At 55.1% G+C, this 26,215-nt stretch overlaps 1 protein-coding gene across 4 annotated transcripts in view; it reads right to left on the bottom strand.

Moving 5' to 3' along the window:
• Positions 1-26,215, bottom strand: part of Kcnip1 (potassium voltage-gated channel interacting protein 1) — a 308,710-nt gene that overhangs the window by 195,996 nt on the left and 86,499 nt on the right. The window contains exon 1 of one of the 4 annotated variants that reach the window (XM_047555182.1): positions 81-815. The exons of 2 other annotated variants lie outside the window; for them this stretch is intronic. In XM_047555182.1, the coding sequence (XP_047411138.1) occupies positions 81-141 (61 nt within the window). In that variant the 5' untranslated portion in view covers positions 142-815. Of the gene's footprint in view, positions 1-80; positions 816-26,215 lie in introns of those variants that run through there. One more of the 4 variants, XM_047555184.1, reaches the window with a different exon arrangement.

Genomic DNA, 26,215 nt, shown 5'->3' with positions numbered 1-26,215 from the left:
AGGGAGGCAGATGGTGCACCCCAGTTCAGCACCCAGAACCCCCAAACCCAGCCAGGCGAACAAAAGGAAGGACTGCTTACCTTTAGAGGGTCGCCTTTGTTTGGTTTGCAGAGACGAGAAGGTGCCCATGACGGCCCCCATGGCAGCGAAGACTTGTGTGCGACTTGGGACCCGGGCCCTGCCCCTCCCCTCCCCCGAGAGGAAACCAGTGTGCCTCGTCTACTCCGAACGAGAGGAGGAAAGAGGAAGAAAGCCCGAAGCCCCGGCAGCTCGCCTGCAGCCTGGAACGCAGCGAGCGTGGGGCTGGGGCGCCGGGAGGCGGCTGGCTTCCTTCTCAGCCCCGCACATGCACTGACTCACAGGGACGGCGGCTCGGGCAGCCTTCGCCGCGGCTCCCGGGAGCGAGGACGCAGCCGGCGGTTCCCTCGCCAAGGGCCGACGACCGAGCCCCGGAGCCTGCCTGGCGCTGGACACGGGGCCGGCGCCCGCCCGGCCGAGGCTGCCGAGCCCGCGCCGCGTGCGGTGCGGGAGCCGCGCTCCGCCCGCCCCTGGGCGCTCCCTGGCGGCGCTCGGGCTGGGTCTCGGGGGCCGAGTACCAATCATGAATGAACAGCGCCGGGACCCGCGCGGCGCGAGCGGAGCCGCCGCGCGCCCGCCGCTGCGCTCCGGGCGAGAGTGTGAACGGCCGAGGCGCAGCCGGCGGGTCACCGCGGAGGGCGGCCGGGCTGCACGAGGGGCGCCCGCCCCGCTGCCCACACCTGCGCGCCCCAGACGCCCGGGCGTGCGCGGGACGCCCGGCAGAGGCGCCTGGTCGGCGCGTGCAGACGCACCCCGGGCTAGGCACCGGCGGGTGGGTGGGGCTCGAGGGCAGCAGATTGCCCCCGGGAGAACGCGCGCGTGTGCGTGTGTGCGTGTGCCTGTGTCCCTGTGTGTGCTGCGTTTTGATTTCCTTTGACTTCGGAGAAGATCATATGTAACCCACTGCCTGGATTCCTGGGGTGAGGAACAGCCTGCCCCGCTCGCCTGGGAGGGTGGAAAGCGCGCATCCAACCGGGTGGTCCTGGGAAGAGGGCGCTCTCCCGCTCCTCGGGGGCTTGAGGGGCCTGCAGAATCCTCCAAGGCCAGGGAATTGGGGAGGGGGAAGGAGCTGGGGCCTTTCCTTTCTTTTCTCTTCTGTGTCTCCCCTTCCGCTCCCTCCTTCATGTTTTGCCCTTTTCTCACTGATGGGCGCAAGAATTTAGCAGCCATCAGCTATGGGGCAGGGCTTGAGCTTGTGTGCACGGGGGCAATGACTGAATTTAGGAAGCCATCTACCTGCTGCCAGGCCTTCCTTCAGATTTCAAGAACCCCAAGTTCCATCTCCATTTATTTATTTTTTGCTCAAAGGGCAAAGTGTGGGTGCACAGGAGGAAAGAGTGAATCAACCTGCGCTGAAAGACAAGGATCCCCCTCCGGAGGCTGAGGAGTACCCCTTGCTCACACCTGAGCAGCAGGGTTCCCACTAACACCCTTTTTGATTGCCATAAGAATCCTTGATCCTCCAGGCTGCTCCTGGAGCCCCGCCTGCTCCTTTCCTCTCAGCCACACAAATATCACCATGTTTGCAGTTCACCAAGTTCCCCAATATAGGGCCTCATAAACATGCACACTTAGTCTCACAAACATATGGGCACAGGTCCCTCAAGCCCACGGACGATGCTGTCATACACAGACAGACCCTCAACCCACAATGCATCTCTAAGACCTCACCCAAAACACGCACAAGCATGCAGATGTGCACAGTACAAGAGGCCCCCAGCTCCGGTCCCCTGCACAAGGCACAGTCTCGCCCCAGGGATGCAGGGACCCTGGGAGCTGCCCTCTCAAGGCTGCAGGTGGCCTGTGACTTGCCCTGGGGCTGTTGTAGTGTTCTTCACCTGCACAGTGCTTAATGTTTTCTCCAATGCCAGCATGAGTCCTACTGTGTGCCTCAGGGAATGTGCCCATCCTTTGTGATAGCCACTGCTGTGAGACCACTCACCCCAGGTGATGCCCATCCAGCGGTCTGCCGAGTCAGGCAGGTGAGGCCTGGTCTTCTGGAGGCGTGCTGAGGGCTAGGCACCTGCCCCAAGCTGCCCAGCCAGGGTGCGGGGCTAGGACTCAGAGTCCAGGGCTCTGTTGCAGACTCCTGGGGACCCTCCTGTTGGCAGACGAGGGTGCTTCAGGGCCACTGAGCTGGCGACACCTGCTGTGTCCCACCACATGCAAAGCCTTCACTCTCCTACTACCAGTTTAAGGCGGCCTGTGCATCAGAGCCCTGGAATCCTGGAAAGGAGCTGGACAGCAGCTGGCCCTGCCTCTCTCCAGCCTCCCTCCTCTGCTCCCTGCTGGGAAGTTGTGTGGGGTGGGACTGAAGCCTGGAGTCTCCAGAGGACCCACCAGCAGGGCCAGGGCTCTGGGAACAGAGGAGGGCTCTGGGCTGAGAGGATGCGGCTGTCTCCGGGGGTCGTTGGCAACCTCTGAGGACGTCTTGGAGAAGCATGGGCCGCCCCCGCCTGGGGCTCTGCTCATCTCCAGGCAGCCTGGATGCCTGTGAGCAGGACAGCCCTTGGGAGGTGACACACAGCCAGGATGCCATTCTCTCCTTTCTTCCCTCAACCCACTGAGGAGACAGAGGGCTGACCAATTGCTCCACTGTGCAGATCCGACTCAGCAAAGTGCCTCTGGAGCTTTTCACAGTCGCTGCCTCTGGGCCGTGGGAATGAAGCAGTCAGCAGGGTGAAGTCCAAACTGCCCGGCTTCTGTGGCCTGGCTTCTGTCAAGCCCCCTGTGCCCTGGGGCTCCCAGGAGGATAGCCACACCCACCTCTCACTGTTCCCTACATGTGCCCTCCCGGGTCTTTTGCAGGGCCTTTGCACAGACCATTCCCCCGCGTAGAGCTTCCCTTGTCCCTTCTGCCACCTGGAGACCTGTTGCTGCTCATCCTTGAAGGTCTTCAAGTGTTCATCCCCTCCAGGAGATCCTGCTGGCCCTGAGGCGGTGTCCCCTTGGGGTTCTCATGGCACTTGAGGGTTTGTTTTCCAGCAGAGCTTTTACCACCCTGCTTCTCCTTGTCCTTCTCTGCCTGTTTGGGGACTGAGTCCCTAGAGGGCAGAGCCAGTGTGGTCTAGCTCCATGGGCCTGCTTAACCCCTGGCTTCTAGGGGGCTGCAGTCAGTCTCTGCTGATGAATGAATGAACCAGCTTCTTTGCTCGGTGACTCGCTTAGTAAATAAAAACTGGTGATGACCAGATCGTCCTTGTCCCTTAAAGGAAGAAGCACAGTCTCCCATGTGAAGATTCGTGCATTCATTCATTAACAAAGATTTCTGGAACATTTATCATTGAGCAGACATTTACATGCAAATAGCCCATGTAGTCCTGACGGGGTCCTAGGGCGTAGGTATTGCCCGCGGATGGACACGCACGCACGCGCACACCACGCACGCACGCGCACACCACGCACCGCACCACACCACGGGGCAGACGCCACCCGCTCACAAAGGAGGTGCTGGCAAAGAATGTGTCTAAGCAGGAACACATGGGGGAAGGGCGAGAAGGATCCAGGTGATGGCAGAACAGCTTCCTGCTCTGAGGAACTGCAGCAGAGAGCAGAGAAGTGTGGGGGAGAGAGGAGCCCCGGAAGGATTGCTGAGGGGCCTTCCACCAGTTACTGGCCGCAGAGCCCTAGGCGGTGCTGTCCCTGCCGTGCCTACTGGTCGAGGTGACCTGGCCAGCGCCATCCTCCCGGAGCTGCAGTGGCCCTGGGCCCCTTACTCGGGAAGGCCCCCTAGCCCATGCCCCACCTCCAGCTTTGACCCCTCCCTCACCCGCCCTGATGTGGACTGAATTTTTGTGTCTCCCCAACATCTTTTGGGTTGAAGCCCCAGCCCCATGGCGGCTGCGTTTGGAGACTGAACCTCGAAGGAAGTCATTCCGCTTAAATGAGGCCACAAGGATGGGGCTCTGTGCTCTTCCAAGAAGAGATGCCAGAGCCACCGCCCCTGCCTGCAGAAGAGGGCCTGTGAGGACATGGAGCATGGCAGCCATTGGAGGCCCTAAGGGGAGCCCTTGCAGACAGCAGTCCTGCTTGCACCTTGACCCTGGCCTTCCAGTCTCCAGAGGGTGGGGAGTGAATGTCTGCTGTCTAAGACGCTGGCGTTTTGTTCTGGCAGCCCCAGCAGAAGAACACAGCCCTCCAAGCCAGACCTTGCCCCGGAAGGCTCGGAGGCAAGGCCTTCCCTGACAGGAGCCTCCAGGCAGGCCCGCTTAGGGAGGAAGGGGCGAGACCAGCGGGGACAGCAGGGGGACTGGTAAAACATGCAGCTGCTCCTCTGAGTCTCTGCAACAGGCCAGCTGCCTGTCCCCCTCCCATTCTCTCCCCTTCCTTCCTCTCTCCCTCCTTACCACCCCATTCACTTCTCCATCCCTCCTTCCCTTTCCCCTTCCTCTTCTCCTTCCTTCCTACGGTTCTTCCCTTGGCCAGGTTTTTTCCCATTTTTGTGGACGGTGAACTCAGTCCCACCAAAAAGGGAAGTACCATGGTGTCGGATGCAGTCTGGATTTGGGACGCTGCTAGAGTGAAACCCCATCCTGGATCCTGCCCCTTTGCTGTGTGATGCTGGCCATGGTGGATGCTTTCTCTGCGCGTGACTGTCATCTCCCGTGGACTGCGTTAATACCCGCCCGCTGGTGCTGCTGGAAGGGCTGGGAGATGATGACCGTAGGGTCTGTGCAGGTGCAGGTGGAGTGCCCTGCTGAGGGGACCCTGCTACTGCTGATCTGTGGCCAGGCATCGTGCTGCACTGGAGGGCTGTACCGAGGAGTAAGCTGCAGCCCTTCCCTTCCCGTGGCTTCCATCTTTGCTCTTCATCTGTTTGATAGGAAATCTATTCTCAGGGTCCCCATCTGGTATTAAAAGACTCAGATTAGTTCGGGAAGGGAATGTGGTTGGCACCTGATTCCGTGCATTCAGCACTGTGCTCGCTGCTGTCTTGAACTACTCCCAAATGTTCTGCATGCATAACTCTGGCCTCCTCAAATAGACTGCCAGCTTAGAAAGCAAAGGCCCAGCCTCCCCCTGCCTCCCCCTGCCTCGCATGCACCGCGCCCCGCCCCGCCCCGCCCCCATCCACCACAGCTTAGCCTGGTCCAGATCGTCCCGGGTGATCCACAAACCCTCCAGCTGAGAGCATCAGGCCGGGGGAAACGGCGTCATCACTGAGCTCTGGGTTCAAGCTGCTCTGACTAAATGTGCACTGGGTCTCAGCTTCCCCTCCGTGACACATGGCACGACCACTTCCTGGGGTTGGAGTGAGAACTGGGTAGGGGCAAGTGAAGGCAGAGGGCTCTGTCCCTGCAAATCTCTGTAGTCATCCTCTGCTGTGGGGTCATTTAGCTTCTCATTCAACAGATGTTTCTGAGCGTCATCTACCTGCCGGGCGCTACCCTAAGCAGACGGGCAAGCCGGCTGCCTAGGCCTGTGGACCATCAAGTCCACTCAATGTTAGCAGCTGAGTTCTGCTGGGAAGGAAGAGGGGCTGATGAATCCAGCATGGCAGGTTCTCGGGGAAGCCAGGTAGGAGAACCTCATGCACATGAAGGGATGCTGGGGGACCCTGGAGGGTCAGAGAAGTAGGTGCCACTTTCAACTCAGGGAGATGGGACCATGCATACTAGGTTTGCTGTGTGACCTTGGGCGAGTTATTTGACCTTGGACAGCCTCTGTTTCCCATGCTTGCCAACAGAACGAAGCCTCAGCAATGTGGGTATCAGACTGGTGTGAGGTTGACAGTCATCGTGGTGACAAAGGTGCCCAGTGTCCCCTGTGGCCCCCTGTGCTTGTCCGTCTTCCCCATCTCTCTAGAAGGGAGGAGAGGCCTGGGGATAGGGCTTGGGTTTGGGAAGTGCGTCTCCTGGGCCGCGCGCATCCTCAGGCGGCAAGTGTGGCCGCGTGGCCTCATCTGTCGAGGTTGATCAGCACGAATGCGGGCGGCAGGGGAGTGGGAGCCAGGACCCCGGCTCTGCCCTGCATGTCCTGACGGCTGCACTGCCCCAGGGGATCCCCCTGCTCGCTCCAGCACTGGAACCGTCTCCTCCGGGGGCTGGGAGAGTTCAGACAGAGTGCAGCCGCCCACGCAGCCGACACTGGCAGCAGAGCCCTCGGAGTTACCCAGATCCTGCTGGGCGCGTGCGCGGGAGGGGTAGGTAGGGAGGGGAAGGATATTCCTGGAGACCAGTGGTGGGTGCCAGCACTAGACTAGGAACAAGCAGAGGCTTCCTGAATATTGATCCTGTGGCTCTGTGGGGCTGGGCAGAGGGTGGACGGAAGGGGAGGGAGACAGATGGGTCAACTCACATGCGCCCAGAGGAACATTTAAAGACCCTGGTGGATCCCCCCCATGAGCCCACACATGTTTTGTGGGGTTGGTGACTGTCACATGCATGGGACATGCATGGACAACCGGTTAAGAAACTCATACGAAAGAGGAAAGAAGGTAGGAAGGGATTCGAAGCATTCACTCTGAGCTGTGTGACTAACCTCTCTGGGCCTCAGTTTCAACATCTGTAAAACAGGCATAACTGAGAAGTGGCACCATGTGCTTCAGCGCCCTGCCCGGCAGGTAGCAGTAAAGGAGAGGCCATCTTCAACACTGACACGGACCTGCGCTCCTCCATTCATTTGGTCCCACCTCGGTGAGGGGGTTGGATAGGCGTCCCCTCTATCACACGGAGCTGGTCTCTGGGTCACAGTGGTGCACACTTACTGCCTGGGGGAACTCACAGTCTGGGGTGAAGAGAAGGTAAAGAACTCACTGGAACATCCCAGACTTTACCAAGAAGCTACCAGAATTACGTCTCCCACTGAGTCACCGGGAAAACAGCCTGACTCTGGCCAACCAGGCCAATCCCACCCAGAGTCCTAGGAAGAAAGCCAAGTCCCGGCTCACCAAGGTCAGGGGCGTGGGCCAGCTGAGGAAGGTGAAGGCCAGGGTGGAGAAGTCCAGGGGGAACTGGGAAGAAGAGGATGGGGCTGCCAGGAGGGAAGCGGAGGTGGACCAGCAGGGACCAGGAAAGATGCGGTGGCCAGGTACTCAGCCTTCTGAGCCATAGCAGTGTGATTCAGGCCAGGCAGGAGAAACGGAAGAGGCCGGGGCAGCGGGGCAGGGCTGGGTCAGCATCTCCGGGCTTCCTGAAGCGTGTGTGGAGCATGGCTCCATCGTCTGCGTAGGTGGCTCCAGCACTCCTCCTTCCTTTACACAGCGATCACGTCAACCATGGTAGCCACCCTCTACTGTGTGCCGATCATGTCCTGGTCTCACTTCATTCAATAGCCCCCCATAGGGTAGGCACTCTCATTAGCCCCCATTTTGTAAATGAGGCAACCAAGGCACAGAGAGATTAAGCACCCTGCCCAAAGTCACACAGCAAATAAGAAGTGGAGCTGGCCTTGGACTCAGATGCCTGCCCTCCCTGTCTAGTTCTAAGCCCCCCAGGCTGCTCTTGCAACTGACCTCTCCTAGTAGTTTCTCTGGGGAGGAAGAAAGTCACTGGGTCACGTGTGTGTGGTGTGTCTTCTCAAGGCCAAGTGACAGGTGCCAGGGGAGGTGCATAGGGCCCGCGACCCTCTGCACGGCCTTATCGCTGGGGCTCACGCTCACCAGCCTACGAGGTACACGCGGGTCTGCCTTCCCTCCAGGGCTCCTGCACACCACACTCTTCAGGGGAGGAGGGCGAGGGGAGGAGCGGAAGGGAGCCCTGACGACTAGTGGAATGCCAGCCACGCGCCGGTGCGCCTGCGCCAGCGCCACCGCCGTCTCCCTCCGTGGGCAGAGGCCCCAGAGGAGGGCAGGGAGGAGAAGAGTCGCGTCTGCCATTGTGTTGAGGGCTGACTCTGGGCAGGGTCTGCAGGAGTGAGGAAACGTAAGGCCGTAAGGCATGCATGCAGGTGTCTTATTTCCTGTGACCACACACCCTATCCCACATTTGACCTGTGGTGTTTGCTGCCCGGGCAGAGATGACACTGGCCACTTTCTTGAATTTTCACAAAGGTCTTGCATGAACTAAAATGCCTGGACCAACATGGTACCCATGGCTGTAAGTGGGACAGAGATTGTGTCTTTGGTCGACCTCGGGTGAGGCCTGGGGGTGGGTGGTCCACTCATCCCTGGAACCCAGGAGCTGAGGAGAGCAGACCCCTGGGGGAGCAGATCTGCCAAGTGCCTGCCCCACCCTGCCCCACCCAGAGCCCGTGTAGCTGTGCTGGGCTGGGGAGTCCTGGCAAGAAGACTCTCTCCCTTGCCCCCAAGAGGGGCTGGCCCAGAAAGCCCCAGAGAGCCAGCCAGCATTGGGTCTAGGCTGGGAGGCCCAGCAGTGACCCGGGTGCACGATTCTCACGCAGTGCACAGGAGCTGGGACATCGGGGGCGGCCTGCCTGCGGGGCCGGGGGAGGCTGCACAGAGGTGGAACCTGCTCCTGACAGATGCTCCACAAGCCCAGCCCCAAATGATCAGGCCGTGTTGGGAAGGGGCTTCCCGAGCTGGTCGCGGTTTCTCTGAGAGACAAGGAACTTGGAATAGAACTTAAAGTTCAACCACTTAAGCTATGAGCACAGTGACATTTCGGGGAAACTCTTAGCTACTCATAATGGTCCTCGCCATGGCTCTAGGCAGGGACTGCTCTCTGCTCCATCTCGTAGAGCAGTAAACCAAGGCTCGGAGAGGTGGGAGTGGCCTGCAGGGCAAGGGCGTGGCCCCAGTTCTGTCCCTCTTCCAAGGCCAAACTCTTCCCCTCTCAGGAAGGGAAACGGAGGGACAGGGAAGGGAGAAGGGGTGGGGGTGGGGCCGTCCACGCATCCTCCCTCCCAGGGTGGCTACCAGGTCAGGGAAGAGTGGCTGCAGAGAGCCTTTGTCCTGGCTTAGAAGACACCACAGAACCCAGAGGTGGCCGAATGAAGGCGCTGAAGATCGTAATTATTCTCCAGGTCCCTGCGAGCACTGTTCCTCCTCCAAAGACTGCCCGTGCGAGCCCGAGGAGGTTGGAGTTTCCCTCCCCAGGCTGCCACCAGCCACTGCCTTGATGACAGAGGCTCTTCAGGCTGACTTTGGTTTCTGTGTTCCCTTCTTGCCCTGAGCTGGCCCCAGCGGGCATGGGGGTTGGTTGCTGGCTGGTGCTGGGGAGCTCATTTGACAGTCCAGGGTGCTCTTTCTCTGGGATGGCATTTGCGGGGTGCATTAGTATTCGTGCCCACAGCTCAGGGCTGTTCCACCTGGAAGACGCTATGCAGATGAGCATTGCACCGAGCCTGTTGTGCATCTGGGAATTGAGGAACTGATGCGGTTCCTGAGGACCTGAGGCTACCGAGTAAGAGGAGGCTGAGGAAGGCTGCAGACCTGGGACCCGACTCTCATAAGGACCTCTGACACCGCCAGTCCCTGGGACGCCTGCTGGCTATGATTATGAGCACCCCATCAGTCCCTCCAGCAATTCAGCCAGCACCCTCTGAGCCCCTGCTCCACCCACACCTGCCCAGTGCTGGTGCCAGGGATACAGAGAGAGGTGACGGGGGCAAGGGTCTGGTCCTCAGGAAACTCAGTGCCCTGGAGATCACTGAAAACATGGGGATAGCACTGAAAACATGGGGATAGGCCAGTGGCGGTCAAACAAGAGGCCACACCAGCTCAGAGGAGAGACATCTCACTCAACTGGGGAAAGAAGAGCGGTTGGGCTGAGGTCAGGAGAGGAGATGCTTCGAGTCAGCCCTTGAAAGATGAACAGGAACTTGCTGGCCAAACACCACTCTCCAGCACAATGTCAGCAGAGGCCTCCGCTTTAGCCAACCGGAGGGGCCACAGTCTATTGCACACACAGAAGAGCCCGCAGGGGCAGAGCGATAACGTGTCACAACCCCACCTCGGACTTCCCACACGTGGCTGGAAGGACTTTGGAGAAAGCAGAGCCAGTCACCATGGTGACTTAACTCAGTAAAACCTGTGAGTTGTGATTGAAGTGGGATTGAGCCACCCAGAAGCAATTGACTCTTCCAAAGACCTCTGGGGTAGAACCTTCCTGGCTTCTGTATACACGGGGTAGGGGATAGCAAAGAGAATTACCTTGAAGCATTTATTTCTAGTCCAAAATGGAGTTTTATCTGGCATTTGTCATACATCCACATAGCCTTCTCTTCCAGATGACTCTTGAAAGTCATTGCAAAGTAGAGCTCTCTTTGACACCTGATGGCAGGACAGTCGGATGCCACCATCCTCTGTGGACATCCCATACGAACACACTCAACCTGTCCCTCCACCAGATCCCGGGCACGATCATGAGGAAACACGTGATCGAGTGAGAACAACCAGATTAGAAGAAGAGATGAACACCCGGAGCAAGGACCCGTAATAGGAAAGCTTAGCAAAGCGGTCTTTACTAGTAAGCATGGTTGTATCTTCAGGAACAATATATTCTTCTTTTCAAGGTATCACAGACGTTGTTAAGAAGCTGAATCCTTCAAAAGACAGATGATACTGAGATTCTTGGGAGAATCACAGAGAAATGTTATCCTGTGTCTCATTTGCCATTTGAGAAAATGCAACCCAGTGTAGTCACTAATATATAGTATAATAACATTAATAATAATAATAAAATGTCTTTTCATGTATTAAAAAAACCTAACACCTGAGATAAAGAGAAAAGGTTTAATTTGGCTCCCAGTTTTACAGGTTTCAGTCCGTGATTGGTTGGCCATGTTGCTTTGGGCCCACGGTTAGCACATCGTGGTGGAACCGCTCCCCTCTGTCTGGGGAGCGACAGAGAGGAAGATCGAGGGGGTCCACCACCCTTTCCAGGGCATGCTTCCAAGGACCTAAAAAGTCCTAATAGGTGCTCCCTCTTAAAATTTCCAACTCCTGATAGCCAGGCTGAGGACAAGCCTTTAACAAATGAGCCTTTGGGGACATTGCAGATCCAAACTACAGCATAACATGTTCCAGTATTCTACTATGCCCAGAGCTAGGAAGTGCCTCCCACTGTCTAACCAACATCTGCTCAGCTGAAGAAGCACAGTCATCCCTGGTATCTGAGGGACATTAGTTCTAGGACATCGAAAATCTCATAAAGTGGCTTGGCATTACCTATCACCTTAGTTTAGGGACTAACGACAGGGAAAGATGTCCCTGCGTGTTCATAGGCCTAACTGGGACACACCAGCAACTGTGTGGCATGTCCATCTGCAGTTGGTTGCACCCGGATGTGGAGCCTCTGATGTGGAGGGCGACTGTATCCTACAACTCCAGGCAGCAGGTGGCATCCTCACCTAACCGCCCTCAGCCAGGTGCCAGGCTGCAGAGGGCCCTGAGTTCCGAGCTGAGCAGTGGGAGGGCAGGCAGGTGCGCTCGCAGACCCTGGGACGCAGAGGCAGAGAGCAGACATCCTCTTTCCACAGCAGAAACTGAGTGCGAGGGGAAGGGATTTGAGGGGTTTGAGCTGCACCCCAGGCTGCGACCCTGACTGCAACACAGGGAGACATTCAGTCTTTGACTGGTTCCTGACAAGAGCTCTGAAGCCCTTGGGATGTCCTGGGAGATAAGGAGATGCAGGAGCATCTTTGTTCTGATCAGGTGACCCTTGGTGGACCTCTGCTAGTTTCAGGATGGGGCTGATTGCCAGAAAGACCGAGGCTTCGTGAGAAGCCTGGAACTTTCAGCCCAGAGAGGAGAGCAGGACAGAGATTGCCTCGCCTGCTAAAGACCAAGGGCACAAGAGTCAATCATGCCTGGGTAACAAAGCCTCTGCAAAACCCCTGAAAGGCAGACTCAGAGAGCTTTCCTGCTGGTGGGCACAGGGAAATTCTGGGCGACGCCACAGAAACCCGTGTCCCCAACTCATGTGCCCCATTCTTAGTTAGCCCTGTGCGTTTCTTCTGCTTGGTGGATCCTGAGTTGTACCCTGGAAAAGAAATGGGTAAACTCAAGCATGTTCCTGCTCTCTGTCAGCCATTCTAGCAGAAGACTGAACCCCGAGGGGCGGGGGCAGCTCTGATTTCCAGCTACTCCAGAAGAACTGGTGCTCTGAGACCGAGCTGGCGACAGAAATGGGGGAGTCTCACGGGACTGAGCCTTAACTGTAGAGTGAGTGCTACTCTGGACGGTTGGTGTCAGGACTGAGCTGAGTAGTGGGTCAGAGTCTGTGTCAGAGAATTGGAGGGTTGGTGATTTAAGGAGAGAAAAAAAGAAATCCTCAATAATATCATGAAAGGTCAGAGTAATCCCATGACTCAGGGGGCTGAGAGGGGAGGAGAGAGTTCAAGGATACCCTGGGCAACACAGTGAGGCCCAGTCTCAAAAAACAAACAAACAACAATAAAATCAGAGCGAGACTTGGTAGAAAACTAGGTCTGCCTTGGAGTTATTCTATTCAAAGCTGGAAAGGACTTTGTATGCCATGTAACTGGGCCCCTCATTTTGCAGATGGCCCCAGGAAGGAAAGAGATTTGCTCAAGGAAAAACAGGGAAAAAGTGACAGACAGGGTCAGGACCACACTGTGGGGCTCTGGGAAGATTCTGGAATGCTTAAAAGTTCCATGACTGTTCCATTGTCACAACCTCCCCTCCAGAACTGAACCTAAATTTACCCTTTGCTTCCTATGAAGCATGTCATGTGGACACAGAAAGACACTTCTGTCTCAAAATTGCCTCCCTCCCCTTGATTGAAATCCCCTCGAGATGAACCAATAATATTAATATTAATCTGGAGAAAGCACTGACCTGGAATTCAGACTGAGGTACAAAAGACTTATACCATGAGCCAGACTTGCTAGATTAGTGACTGGCGGAAGTGAGGTCACTAGAGACTTGAATCACGTTGGAGAGGTGGACAAGGCGGACCAAGAGAGTAGCCTACAGCTATCAGTAAGCAGGGTACGCAGTGCATGTGTTTTAGTCATGGTGTGGCTCCTGGCTTGGAACTTCTGCACCCAGGTGACTTTCTTTTTACTTGTGTTATAATTCCACCCCGTGTGATGCGTTCATTCATAAATATTCATTTGCCATTAATAAATATTCACTGCCCCTGCCTGTGCCTGTTCCTGCCGTGGGTATCAGGATCCACCAGTGACCAAGACGGACCTTTTTCCTGCTCTCTGGAGCTCTGGATCTTCATTGCGATGGGGAGGGGAGGTCAGGACAGAGAGCCGGGACAAGCCAACAAATCGGATCAAGTCTGATGACAGAGCTGGGTGGGTCTCTCCAAGACAGGGAGCCTCTTCTGAAATATGAGTACATTTAGCATGAGGGTGAGGCCTTGCTAGAACAGCAAGGCCCGAGGCTCTGTTGAGGAGCATGCTGGGTGAGCTCAGGCGAGGGAGAAGGAAGAGCAGAGGACCAGAGGAAGCCAGATTGTGACATTTGCAGCCCCGGGTGCAGAGTTTTGGAGTTTTCACCAGGAGAAGGAGGAAGCCATGTGAGACGGCTGCCCCTCCTACCTCCCTCACTCTCTGTCCAGGGAGGAGGGTGAGGCTAGTCTGGGGAGGCTGGTGCGGGAACGGTGCTCAGCCCTGTATCTCACCCCCTTTTCTCCTCTGTGGCAGCGCTGGGAACTGACCCCAAGGCCTCCTGCATGCTGGGCAAGTGCTGTGCCACTGAGCTACACCCCCTTTGTCCATTTGGTGCTGAGTGGGAGGTCTCGCTCGCTGCCCAGGTTGGCCCGCTCGGCATCCCCAGAGGCTGGATATCGGTGTGTACCACTGAGCCCAGCTCACCCCCTTCTCCCTGCTCCAGCCTCCGTGCAGCTCTGAGGGGAGGGGACGTGCAGGGCTCTCCCACTGTTCTGCTCTGGACTTGGTGGCTGAGTTCGCTTCACGAGGCTGGAGGCTGGCCCAGGGTTTGGCTTGAGGCCTCCTTCTCCACTCCAGCAACTATAAAGCGGGTCACTTTCCTCCTACTGGGCCTCCATCTATTTCCCAGGTGGTCCAGGAAGAAGGGTTCTAAGGATTCTTTACACTTAAAGCCAAACGCTGTTCTGGGTTACAAAGTCCCTGCCCCAAGCCAAGCTCTTTTATTTGAGCATCTGCTCAGACCTGCCCCTGGGTGTGGGTGGGTAGGGGCGGGGGGAAGGGAGAGCACCAAGGAGAGGGGCAGGGAGGCAGGCCAGGAGGACCAGCCCGACCTTGGTCCCTCCTGCATGAGGCCATTAGCCAGGTCAGCCACCAGACAGCGTGTTCCTTCCCTGCTGACGGTGGCAGGTCCTGGTCACCATGCCACGGCTTTTCCTTTCTCCAGGGAAATTTCCATCTGTTTCTGGCAGGTGTGCTCCATCTTCTGGGGTAAGAGCCGAGGTAACGGATGGAGTCAGGCCTCTCCTACCCTCTTCCCCAGCGCCACGGCCTCCCAGGTGGCTCCATCACTAGCCCGGGGCCATGGGGTCAGCTCCCGCACCTGGCCAGCCTTGTGCCCTGCAGCCTCTGGGGGGCAGGCACATCCTTCCTCCCCAACACTAATGAAATCTTCCTTCTGCTCAGTGCCCAGCTGGGCTCGGGGTCAGCACTCACCCACTCGGCTCAGTAATTACATGCCACCCCTCATGGCAGACAGGCTTCCCTGCACCTTCACAGGAGGCTTGAAAAGTCCCCTCTGGGCTGCAGAAATGACTGGGTGTGAATGTCCTCCATCTGCTGGGCCTTGACCACCCAGCCCACACCCTCAAGCCCCCTTCCCAGGCCCCCTTCCACCACCGTCTGAATCCTGGTCCTTGTGCTGACTGCCACACACCCTGTCGCCTCTCCTGGGAAGCCTGGCCCAAAACACTCGTGGGCGCCGCTCGCTCCTGGAGCTCTGAGCCCTGGGCCCGAGGCTCAGGGCCTCTCAGTTCACAAAATAAACTGTGGACAGTGAACAAATGAACGAGTGTGCACTTGCACACCCAGCCCTCCCGACGCTCAGCCCTGTCATTTTGCTTTGCTCCTTTACTGCTTCACAGAGACAGACCATGGAAAACCCTTGAAGGAAGGAGACTTTCCTGAATGTCACTCAGTCCTCGCTCAGGTTTGCTACTGGGCAGGAGGCCTGAGGACGGAGGAACCAACCGAGCTCCTCTCTGCCCTTTGAGACGCTTTGAAGGAGGCAGTGGCCCCTGATCCTCCCTGAGATCCTTTTGAAAATCTGATGAAATCTGCGAACTCTGTCCCCAGAAACGCAGGCACACATGGAAGGACGGGTAGAGCATGGGGATGTGGTCCCTGACTAAGGAATCCTGGTATGGTAAGAGAGAGAAGCAAGTTGATGGAGAATTTTCTTCTATTTATTTTTATTTATTCATGTATTTTTTTCTTGCTTTCTAAGGGGCACGTGAGGCAGCAGGGACATTGTGTACTGGAGGTCACAGACCTGGAGTGATCGACACTCTTTGAGGTGGGATGCAGAACCTCGGGAGGTGGGATGGGGGAAGCTACTCTGAAGGGCTGGCTCTTGAGGAATGGAGAAAGCCACCTGCAGGCAGATGGAGGGGAGGTGACAGTCTGCGCAGCGTGCTGCAGCATCAGGGAGCCGCGGAGCTGGGGGTGGCGGGACCCAGAGCGCTGAGGTCAGGCTTCTTCCCGGGTGATGAGACTGCTCCCAGATTAGACCTTGGCGACGGCCGCACAACCCGCCACCAGGCTGAAACGCTGACCTGCGCCCCTCGCCAGGCGACTTTTATTTTATGGTGAGGGTATCGGGGTGGTTCATTTTGTGCGTCAAATTGGCAAAGCCCTGATACCCAGTCGTTTGGTCGAACACCAGCCTGGATGTTGAAGGTAATTTCCAAGATGAAATTAACATTTAAATAAAATCTTTGAGTAAAGTGAATTCCCTCCATAATCTGAGTGGACTTCAATCAATGAAAGGCCTTCAGAGAAGAAGCAGGTCTCCCCGGGAAAAGCAAACCTGCCTTCAGATCTAAGATGTGACCCTGACTCTTCCTGGGCCTCTAGCCTGCCAGGCGCCCTGCAGATTTCAGGCTCAAAGAAATCTCTCCGCCACACCCACACACACACAGAGATAGGTAGATATAGATATAAAATGTCTGTGGGATAAACAGATATAAGTATCCTACTCACCTCTGTCTTGGTAACCCTGACCAATATAATAATCACCTCTCAATTTTTAAAAGTTCATTGGTGAGGATTCAATAAATTATGGCAAGACCATCGAAATCAAGTGCGCAGGCATGAGCTGGTGTGGTGTCCTCAGAACGGCTCCAGGTACTGGGGATTGAACCCAGAGGCACTTAACCACTGAGCCACATCCCCAGTCCCTTTTTACATTGTTTATTTAGAGACAGGGCCTCACTAAGTTGTTAAGGCTGGCTTTGAACTCGTGATCCTCTGCAAGCAACAGAAACTGACTCTGGCCAACTTCAGGAAAGAAAAGAAATTGTGAGAAGAATATGAGGCTCACCTGTCAGAAAATGCGTCACAACCAATCCAGAAACTGCCGGGAACAAGGGGGATCCCTGAGATCTCGGCAGTAGGAACTCATGAGCTGGATCTCTTGGGGATAAAGTAGTCACCTCCACTTTTAGTTCTGGGTTATTCTGCCCAAATGCACAACCTCGGGAAAGAGAGTGTGACTGGCCACACTTGAATCCATGTGCCCGACCTCTGGCCCGGGAGGGCAAGCTGGAGCCCTTGTCTGACCTTCCTACCAGTCAGGTGGTGTCCGGGAAGTATAACCCGGATGCTGCTGCGGAAGAGCGGGAGCAGGTGCTGCCGGCAGATTGGCAGGACCCGTGGCTGGACGCCCTTGGGATCCTTAGCCAGCTGGAGAGTGAGGGCAGGGGCCTGAGGTCCACCAAGCAGAAGCTTCATTATAGCTGTGATCTTGCCCCTGTTCCCAGTGTGTTGGGGGCCACAGGCCATCTGTCCCCAGGTCACAATGCCCTGGAAGGACTGGGACGAGACACAGCTTGATCCCTCTGGCTATATGATCATGGTCAAGTCACGCAGCCTCTCTGAGGCTCAGCATCCTCGTGTTTCACAGCGGGCCACTGTCCCCACTGTCCAGGGTTCCTAGGAGAACTGAATGAGAGGACACTTGGGGAGGTGCCTCGCTCGGGTCTACACACCCCAGCGCAGCCTGCTATTCTCTCCCTGCAGGGCGTGTCTCTGGTCTTGACAGTGACGCTCAGTCTAGAAGAAGGGCTCGAGGACTCTTTTCCCATCAATGTTCAGGTACACTCCTGACCTGCATAGGGACGCATCTGTTGACCACGGGCCATGTACGCAAAGGTCCTACCGAGCTGGGAAATTCCTACTGCCCAGTGATGTCAAAGTGCGATGCATTGCGCTTTGCGTTGATGTTGGTGTAAACAGACCTATTGCCCCATCCTTGTTTAGAAGCGGAACACATAAAAACGTGTGCAGTGCATGACCTTGAAAACGATGCTAAGTGACCAAGTTACTGGTGTGTCTATTTACTATGCCATCCCTTCATTGTTGTTTTAGAGTCTACTTCCACTGCTTATTAAAGTTCTCTGTAAGGCAGAGTGTGCTGTCATGCAGGGGCAGCCTGGAACATCTCATGCTTGACACAGCTTCGGATGGCACCACGAGGCCACGCCCCACACCCCCAGATCGACTCATAGCATCTAGGCCTGTGTCAATGCATGCTATGCTGTCCCACAGTGAGACAGTCACCTAAGGCCCCAGGCCCCAGGAAGCATCCCAGCATTAAGACGCTCCTGACCTTAGGGGGGGGTGGGCTGGGCGGGGCTGGGCGGGGCCAGGCGTGTGGTCCTGGGCGGGGCCAGTTGCTCTTTCCTTGGGTTCCTGCTTCTCCTCCTCCTTGATGTACCAGGCCCAGAAGCAGCCCACAGGCTGTCTGCCCTCCTCCAGGACTGCCTCCTCAGGGCGCCTGTCCCCAGCCCCTTGAGAAGGGAACAGAAGCTCAGCCCCTGGGAGGCGGAGGGTGGGCCCCCTGGGGAGTCAACCTGCCCCAGCTCCTTTGCAAATCCCTGGAGGTGGTTCCTGGACTTGTCACAAATCCATGTGACCCTAAAGGTGGGCTCTGGGCTGCCAGCCACCCTCCCTGGCCATGCCCGGGGCCTGGAGTTGGGCTCTGTGGCCTTGAGTCTGAGACAAAGAAGCAGAGGTGGGTGAGGAAGGACTGGGCCACGCAGAAGGCAGAGAGGATCCTCTTCAAGGCCCAAGCCCCGAGGCCCCAACAGGGCCAGGCAGCAGTCCTGCAGGGGCTGGAGAGACCCAGATCTGACACTGCACCCTCGGGACATGGCTGTAGAGGAGCAGAGGCGGCCAGCGGGAGATGTGGAGGAAGAGCGAGAGTGAGCCAGTGACCCGGGGCGAAGAGTGGAGGGAGGGAGAGAGGGACACAGCAGAGAGGCAGGAAAGAAAAGAGGCAGAGGGGGGGCCCAGGGGAGAGGCTGGGGAGGAAAGGAAGGAGGAGAGCAGGGGGGAGAGGGCAGGGGGGGAGGGGAAGGGCGAGGCTGGGAGGAGGCAGGAGGACTAGGTGACGACAGAACACAGAGCTGGAGTGGAGCAAGAGGGTCGAGGGGAGAGGAAACAGCGGAGCAGGAGGGAGCAGGGCGCCCCGGCTCCCCGGCCCTCGACGTCCTTGGGCTGGCTTCCCGGGCCAGGCTACGGAGGGCTGGCTTGCTTTCACCCCGGGGACAGGGACAGGCTCCCGATGATCTAGGAAGGCGGGTGGATTCTACAATCGCTCCCGCCCACCGCCACCCCTGGGGGAAACTACTATATTTGTGAGGTGACTCATCTTGGCTGCCACAACCCCTGGGGATGGGAGGCGGAATGTTCCCAGGAGATCACCTTCAAGAGGCACAGGGACAGTGGGGACGGGCCAGGAGGGGTGACAGCCCCAGCAGGAGAGGCTGGGATGAGGGCGTTGCCAGTCCCCGGGGCTGCTGCCATCCCCAGCGGGATGGCATGGGAGGGCAGGACACTAGCAGCACATCACAGGTGATCTCATCCCACTGCAGGGCCAAAGGACCGGTCTAAGAACTTCCTGGTTATCACAGCAGTTGGGAAGCAGAGGGAAATAATGGCCAGTCCCTCAGTCCTCTCCAAGGCCATGACCCTGGTGACCTACCTTCCTCCCACTTGGCCCTGCCTCTTAAAGATCCCCTCCCCCAACAGTGCCGCAGGCTGGGGACCAAGCCTTCAACACCTGGTCTCTGGAGAACATTCCAGATCCATATTATACCTCTGGGGGAGATAAATGGAGCTGTCTTGCTCTACCTAAATGGTGGATTTTTCTCTCAAAGTGGATTCCAGACAGAAAGCGTCTTTTCCTGCTAACAGCTACCTTAATGTTACTGACTCCTTTCTCTTTTATTGACCTAACACCCCACCCCTAGAGGAAACCCTAACCGGGTCTGCCTGGCAGAGGGTAGAGACGGGGAAACATCCCTCACCGTGGCTAACATGCTATTAGTCATATCCAGGAAAGCACAGTGGGTCACCAGGTGATAAAGGACAGTGATTCTAATAATTCACTCTAGTCTGTACATAAACAAAGAACGGACTTAGCAATAAGGGCTCAGAAGCAAGGAGCCATCTGCGTGCGTCCTCACAGAACAGAGTCCGCCACGGCTTAGGTCTTTTGGCCTCTCCAAGATAAACCCTCAGTAGCTACCCCATAGAAGGTGGGTACGGCTGTCCTCCACATCTCTTTCTGTCATGGAAGTAACTCTCAAGTCAGCGCTGGTTAGAAGCCGACGCTCCCTTTGGGCAGACCTGACCTCACTCATACACTCTTCAGTCCACTGCGGATTAAGAAGGAATATCAAGTGTGTTATACACAGTTCTTGTATAAATATGAACCGAGAGAAAAGTGAGGTGCCCTTGGCACCTTGAGGATGTCGCTGGGAGCACGCGTTTGAATTGTTTACATCAGAAGAGAGTAACTGACCACAGGTAAGTTGGAAAGGCCACAGGAACCCCTCGGCTTCAGTGTTTTCCCACCTGACACTCTAAGTGTCCCCAGCAGCAGGGCAATTGTCCACTCCTAGTTCTCAGGTGCCCCTAATGCCCAGGTTTCTCTCCACTAAAAGAAACAGGGCAGCCTTAGGCAGGTAGGATCAGATTGGGCCTGGAAGCTTCTCCCGTGACCAGAAAGCCTGGGTGCTCTCTAGAATATCACGAGCAGCTCTGGAAGGGTAAAGAAGCTGGAGTCAAGAGGCTTCTCCTAGTCAAGCTCTGGTAACTGGAGTACAATACAAGACTGATAACTTAATCAATTAAAACATGTAATCTGCAAAGGGCCATAAGTTCCTAATGAGCTCAAAGAGAGAAGTTGATATAAATGGGAGCATGATAAGATTTCATTCTAAAATGCTTAATAGCAGACTTGTATGGTATATCAGTAATATCATTTCTCCTAGTTAATATATGTTGGCTTATTAAGCATAGATAGCTTCTGTTCTCCAACTCCTAAGGAGGAAAGAATACATAGTTTTGAGGAAAATGGAAATTTGTAGTCATGCGTGCAAACACATAAAGAAGGAGCCACGAATATGCAGGAAAGCCAGCCGGATATCCTCATGGGGACAGCCATATGCACAGCTTGCATCTGGGTCCCCAGGACACAAGGCCCTTCTGAGAAAGCCTCTGGCCACAGTAAAGAAGAGCTGTGTGAAAGGGACTTCTACAGTCTTAGACCACATTCAATCTCAAGCGCAGTAATGCTAAGCGACCTAAATAAGAATTAGTAACCCCACACCTGCTGGCCTGAGATAACTCTATTGATTTCTGGAAGAAATCGGTGTTCTTAGAAGAGATTGGATGATTTGACATCCTGATCCTGGAAAACTATCATATTAATTCTAAGAAAGTGACTCTGAGAAAAATGTAAGAGCAGTATAAGAATAATGGAAAAACCAATCTCTCCCTCTGTGGCCAGTGTAAGGGTGAGTAAAAGCACTCATTTGAAATCCCTGCGATGTTTGGGGCACATTTGGGCTGACTTTTAGGTGTGGAAGTATTTAAGAAAGTCTGACACATTAAACTTATGATTTTAATTAAAAGTGTTGGAGAGAATGTTTAAATAATTTTGTAACCAATGCTTATAGGTTTGGGGAATTTTAACTGGTTCATTTTTTAATAATGTTGACATCAATTATGCACACAGTATTTATGTGTCAAGAGGAATATGGTTTAATAGATTCACAAAGATGGGGATTCGAACATTAATTCACAAAGAGGAGTGCGAGCCCCTTCTGGTAGCCAAAGTCCCATGGGCATGACAGGACCTATTGATCCATCAGCTACAATTCCAGAGCCCTGAGTGGATAAAGCAATGAGGCATGGCCCTTGTGGGGAAATGCTGTGAACAGAGGGAGCCGTTTCTGCCTTGGGTGCTGCACTAGGAGCCCCAACCTCTCACCCAGCTTCCTCCAGTGCTTTCTCCCAGTCCCTACCCAGACCTGGAATTCATGGCCTCCAACCCTGGTTCAAAACTCTGTTATTCTTCTTTTAAAATTGTTCAATTTTTTTTTTTTTTTTTATCCCAGACAAATGGTATTTTGTGGTATAGGAAATCACAAGACTTGGCCTTTGCAGTGCCTCCTGCTGGTGACCTGCTCAAAATGCCCTCAGGCAGCAAGTCCCCCAGTTCTCTTAGTGACCAAGGCAGAGGCCTCTCCGCAGGCTTGCCTCCTGCCTTAGGACACCACACAGCCCCTTACACCCGCCCACGCCTCTGCTTTGTCGCCTCCTCGACAGGCTACTTGCAATCACACTTTTCAAAGTCCAGAGAAGACAGGCTGAAAACATTTGGGAGCACCTGCCCGAAAACACTGCCAGCCCTCATTTTCCTGTCCTTTCCAGACCCTGCATGGAGAGTTGTACCTGGGACTCAGACCCACGCCAGAGTTGCATTTGTAGGAAGGGCTCCGCGATCTGAGCCGTTTCGACTCATCCTAAGCACCTCTGACATCCCACTGAACTCTGATCCCGAATGCTGGCATCTCCCAGGGAACCTCTCTTTTGTACTTTGGGCTGACAAGTGTGTCCTATTGAAAAGGAACCCAAGACTCCACAATCCTCAGAGAAAATTAGTCACGCAGGTAGACGTTGGCAAAATGGAAAACTGGGCTTGGTAGGGAGATGGTTGGTTTCCTTGGGAAACTGACCGTGGAAATGGACCTGGGAATCCCACAGTCCTGCAGGAAACCCACAGGTGTGGGCTGAGCTCAGAGTCTCCAAGGCCATCTGGAGGGGCCAGCTGGAGGGGGAGACACCTGTGTGGGGTTGGGGAGGGAGGGTGCCAGCCACCCAAAATCTGTACCCTCATCAGAACTGTCAGCAGCCGTGTCCTCCTGGGACTTGTCAGCCAGGGAAGTTCAGTGTTGCTGGGTTTCCTATTCCATTGAAGGAACCAAGTTAAAGGACCTCTTACTCGTTGCATATGTCCGACCATCATGCCACCAAACTTTATGACAATCACGCACTAACAGAGCAGAGAACTTACAGAAGGGACCTAATGAATACAACTGCCACAGAGACCATTTGGATGGAACCCCACGTGGTTCCCTGACCCAGAGGACATCCATCGCTTGGCTACTGCTGCCTCTCCCTCTGCTCCTGAGCAGCTCCCTGATGTGCTGTCTGCACTGGAGGATGCAGATGTCCAGGGTTCGACCTCCCGGGAGGTGTGAGGAGCCCAGATCCAGCTCAGTAACCTTCCAAAGCCTCCCTCACACCCCTCCCTCTGCAAGTTCACTGTGCCCGTGCTCCTTGGATGCATCTCTGTGGGCCTACGGTCACGTTCTTTTGCAAGAACTCTTTGACCAACCAAGGTGAACTCTGAGGACAGGGCTGTTGGATTCTTCGCTCTTTCTCCCACTGGCCTGTAGAGGGCAGCACTCAGAAACGTTCAATGAATGAACAGCGCCCAAGAACCAGTGACCACCCCAAACCAGGCTATAGAGTAAATAGTTAAGAGCCCGACCGTGAAGTACACGCCTTTAATAAAAGTTATATCTTAGACTTTTAGAAAGTAACATTCACTTTCTGATAACATAAAATCCCAGAGCAAATTTACAGGTCCAGGTAACACATAGGAAATCTCTTTTATCTCTGGGCCTTTATGCTATGCTATATGTTATGTAAAGTTACATTATCATTTTTATTTTATTGAACAGTTTTAGGTTCATTGCAAAATTGAATGGAAAGTACAGGGAGCTCTTGTTCAGCCCCTGTCCCCTCAGGGACACAACCTCCCCCACTATGCATCTCCCACTCAGGGATATAGTTGTTAAAATCTTTCAATCTGCATTGACACACTCTTATCAGGTAGGCGTCTGTAGTTTCCACTGGGGTTTGCTCTGGGTGTTACAGGAAGTGCCATTTATAAGAAAATATTTCTGTTTTGTGCTTTGTAACTTACATTGAGTCTTACTGCTGGGACGTGCTGAGAGTGTTTTGATTTCTCCTGCACTTGGGGAATTTGAGACTTTTTGTTTCACGGAAGGGAGTGATGTGGTAGCTTGTGGGCTAGTCCGCACAGCAGAAGTCAGCAGGAGCGACTTATTTTATTCACTGAAATTGACTTTGAAAATCAAAATTTCAGGCTGGTCACCATTTCAGTGAGTCATAGCACTCTCCCAAGATCATGACTTTGGTACTAGCTATTACTGAAGGGTCAAAATTCAAGAGAAATGATAACACATCAATTTTTAAAAAGCTCCATGGGAGTTGTTTCCACTCACATGGTGTTTGTCAATAGTGAGCCTTTAACAAATAAGCCTTGAAGAGGGGGGAAAACCCCAGGCTGGAACAGAAGAGCAGACCTGGGGTCTAACGAGAGACCCCAGACAGACAAGTCAACATGTAGAGAAGTCACATCTGCTTGCTCTTGCAGGAGTGCGGCCCTTAGAGGTTTCATTTGTTATTGTAACTAAGACATCTGAGCTTCTGAAAACATGAACCTTCCAATTAGAAACAAGTTGAAAACAAAAGCACCTCATAATCATGAGCTTGTCCCCCTGACCCAGTTGACATCCCCTAACCAGTGACTGACAAAGGGCACCGGCTCTGTCAGGAATGAGTCCTGAGCTGGGAGCAGGGTGGGCTGCCTTGGGGGTGGATTCCTCAACAAAACCGGGCCTGTTAGCCAGGAAGCAGCGCCTCAGCCTGTTCCCCAGGAGGAGGAAATAAACGGGAGTGGGCTGTCACAGGACCTGGTCCAGCAGTTTTTCGCCTTCACAGCTCCGCCATAGGAACTCTGCAAAGGGGCCCTGCCCCAGTTGTCTAAGGAGAACTATCCAGAAGAGGAAGATATTTTGAGACTTCTTGTAACTTTGTGACTTTCTCCTTTTGTTTTGTTATTTTTATCTCCTCTGTTTCCTTGTCTTACCACCAGTGAGAACCCTTAAGTTAGAAAGACCTAAGAAAAGCTCCCTGCTCCTTCCTGGGACAGGGCGTGGGAGGCCTCCTCCCAGTCCCTCTGAGCCAGGAGTCAGGGCTGGGTGCAGCGGGACCTGTCTGGGCAGCCCGCAGGCCTGCAGGGGAACTGAGGCTGGAAGTGGAATGTGACACAGGAGCAGAGCCGAGACACAGAAAAGCTTTGAGTTCGGGTCACACCTGGGGTCCTCTCTCAGCATGGCCATTTCTTGGTTGCGTGACCTTGGGCAAGTCGCTGAGGCTCTCTGAGCCTCGGTTTCTCATCAGCTACATGGAGTTAATATCACAGACCACAGAGGTGTCTGGGAGAATGAGAGATGATGTGGGTAATACAGCACGGGGCCTGGCACGTAGTAGGTGCTCATGAATGGGAGCTGAGGCTACCTTCTGGACCCAGGTGCTCTAATTGCTTTCAAAGTTAACATGCCACATCCGAGCGCCACACCAGCTCTACCAACACCTCTCGTCTCCTCTCCTCCTTCCTGATGTGGGGCTGAGGGCAGGGAACTGGCAAAGACCCAGGGCCATTCTGCCGCCATGGGACTTATGGAGGAAGTGGCAGGAGCAGAATCCACCCCACTTGCATGACCACAGGTGTGACTGTCGTGACGAGGTGTCACCCACATCCCCCACACAGAGCTGCCTGGGACCCAGGTACTCACCTGACCTGACCTGCTGTATTCCTTTGGCCTTGGGCTGAGGTGGCCCTGATTTCTCCCCAGGCCGGGACTCATCAATAAGAAGGTGACTCTGGGTTTGTCAGAATCCAAACCCTGGCTCAATGGCTCTGTGACTTTGGACCCCTCCTTTCCCCTCCCTGTGCCTCAGTTTTCTTATCTATAAAACAGGGATACTGGAGCCTCCATTAGGACACCACTAACAACCCAGGCAGTTGAGGTTCACCTGGTTGGTGCACACAGCCCTTGGCAGAGCCTGCACAACCCTAGCCCTCAATAGACACGAGTTATTTATGATCATCACTGGGGACCCACAATCCCGCACACACCTCACCAGGGGAGTAGAGTCTCTGTGGTGGAGCAGGCGCCTCCATGGCCTGTGTCCACAGCTGACGCTTGGCCCCGTTGGCCTGCTGGAAAGGCCTCTAGTCCCCTGTCTGTCTTCCCGCTCTGACGAAGGCTCTGTCAGGATTGAACTGAAGCTATTCCATTCTGCAGTGAGAGGGCTGAGGACCCTCCCTCGAGATCCATCTGGCAGTCCTCTGCGCGAGGGGGACACGGTCCCGGGTTGACTGCTCTTGGGGTGCGTTTGTGCCCTGAGCCTGGGACCCGGAGCGCAGAGGCGGTGCTGGCAGGGAAGCCCAGGACCCTCCCCAGCCCCAGCTCGCTCCTGCAGAGACCCGGAAGGCTCTGACACCTCCTCCCCCCCGGCTGCAGGAGGCCTCCAGCAGAGAAGTGACAAATGAGCCCCTAAATGTATTATGACTTGTGAGGCTGTCTTAATAATTAAGTTTTATTAAAATGAACACCAAGAAATTTCCTGACATGGCCTGCCTGGCGGAGCCCATCAAAAGGTGATGAATGAGAGGGATCTGAGAGAGAAGATCCAAAGCCAGGAGAGGGGACAGGGAGAGGCCACCTGGGAGGGGAGGGAGGGGCCGCGCGGGGACCAGGCTGGCGTGCACAGGGCCTCCTGGCTTTTCTCTGGCTCACAGACCAGGCCAGGGAGGCTTGCCGGGTGGCCTGCTAAGCCAGCTTCTAATCAGCACAGGCTCTTTGCTAGAGGCCACTGCTAACCAGAGCAGCTGTCCCTAAGCCCCAGCTCCCTGAGCTGT

The sequence above is a fragment of the Sciurus carolinensis genome, chromosome 6 (genome assembly GCF_902686445.1).
Source record: "Sciurus carolinensis chromosome 6, mSciCar1.2, whole genome shotgun sequence".
Lineage (NCBI taxonomy): Eukaryota > Metazoa > Chordata > Mammalia > Rodentia > Sciuridae > Sciurus > Sciurus carolinensis.
The sequence above is the reverse complement of the archived record's forward strand: the minus strand, read 5'-3'. Positions and strand labels throughout refer to the sequence as shown.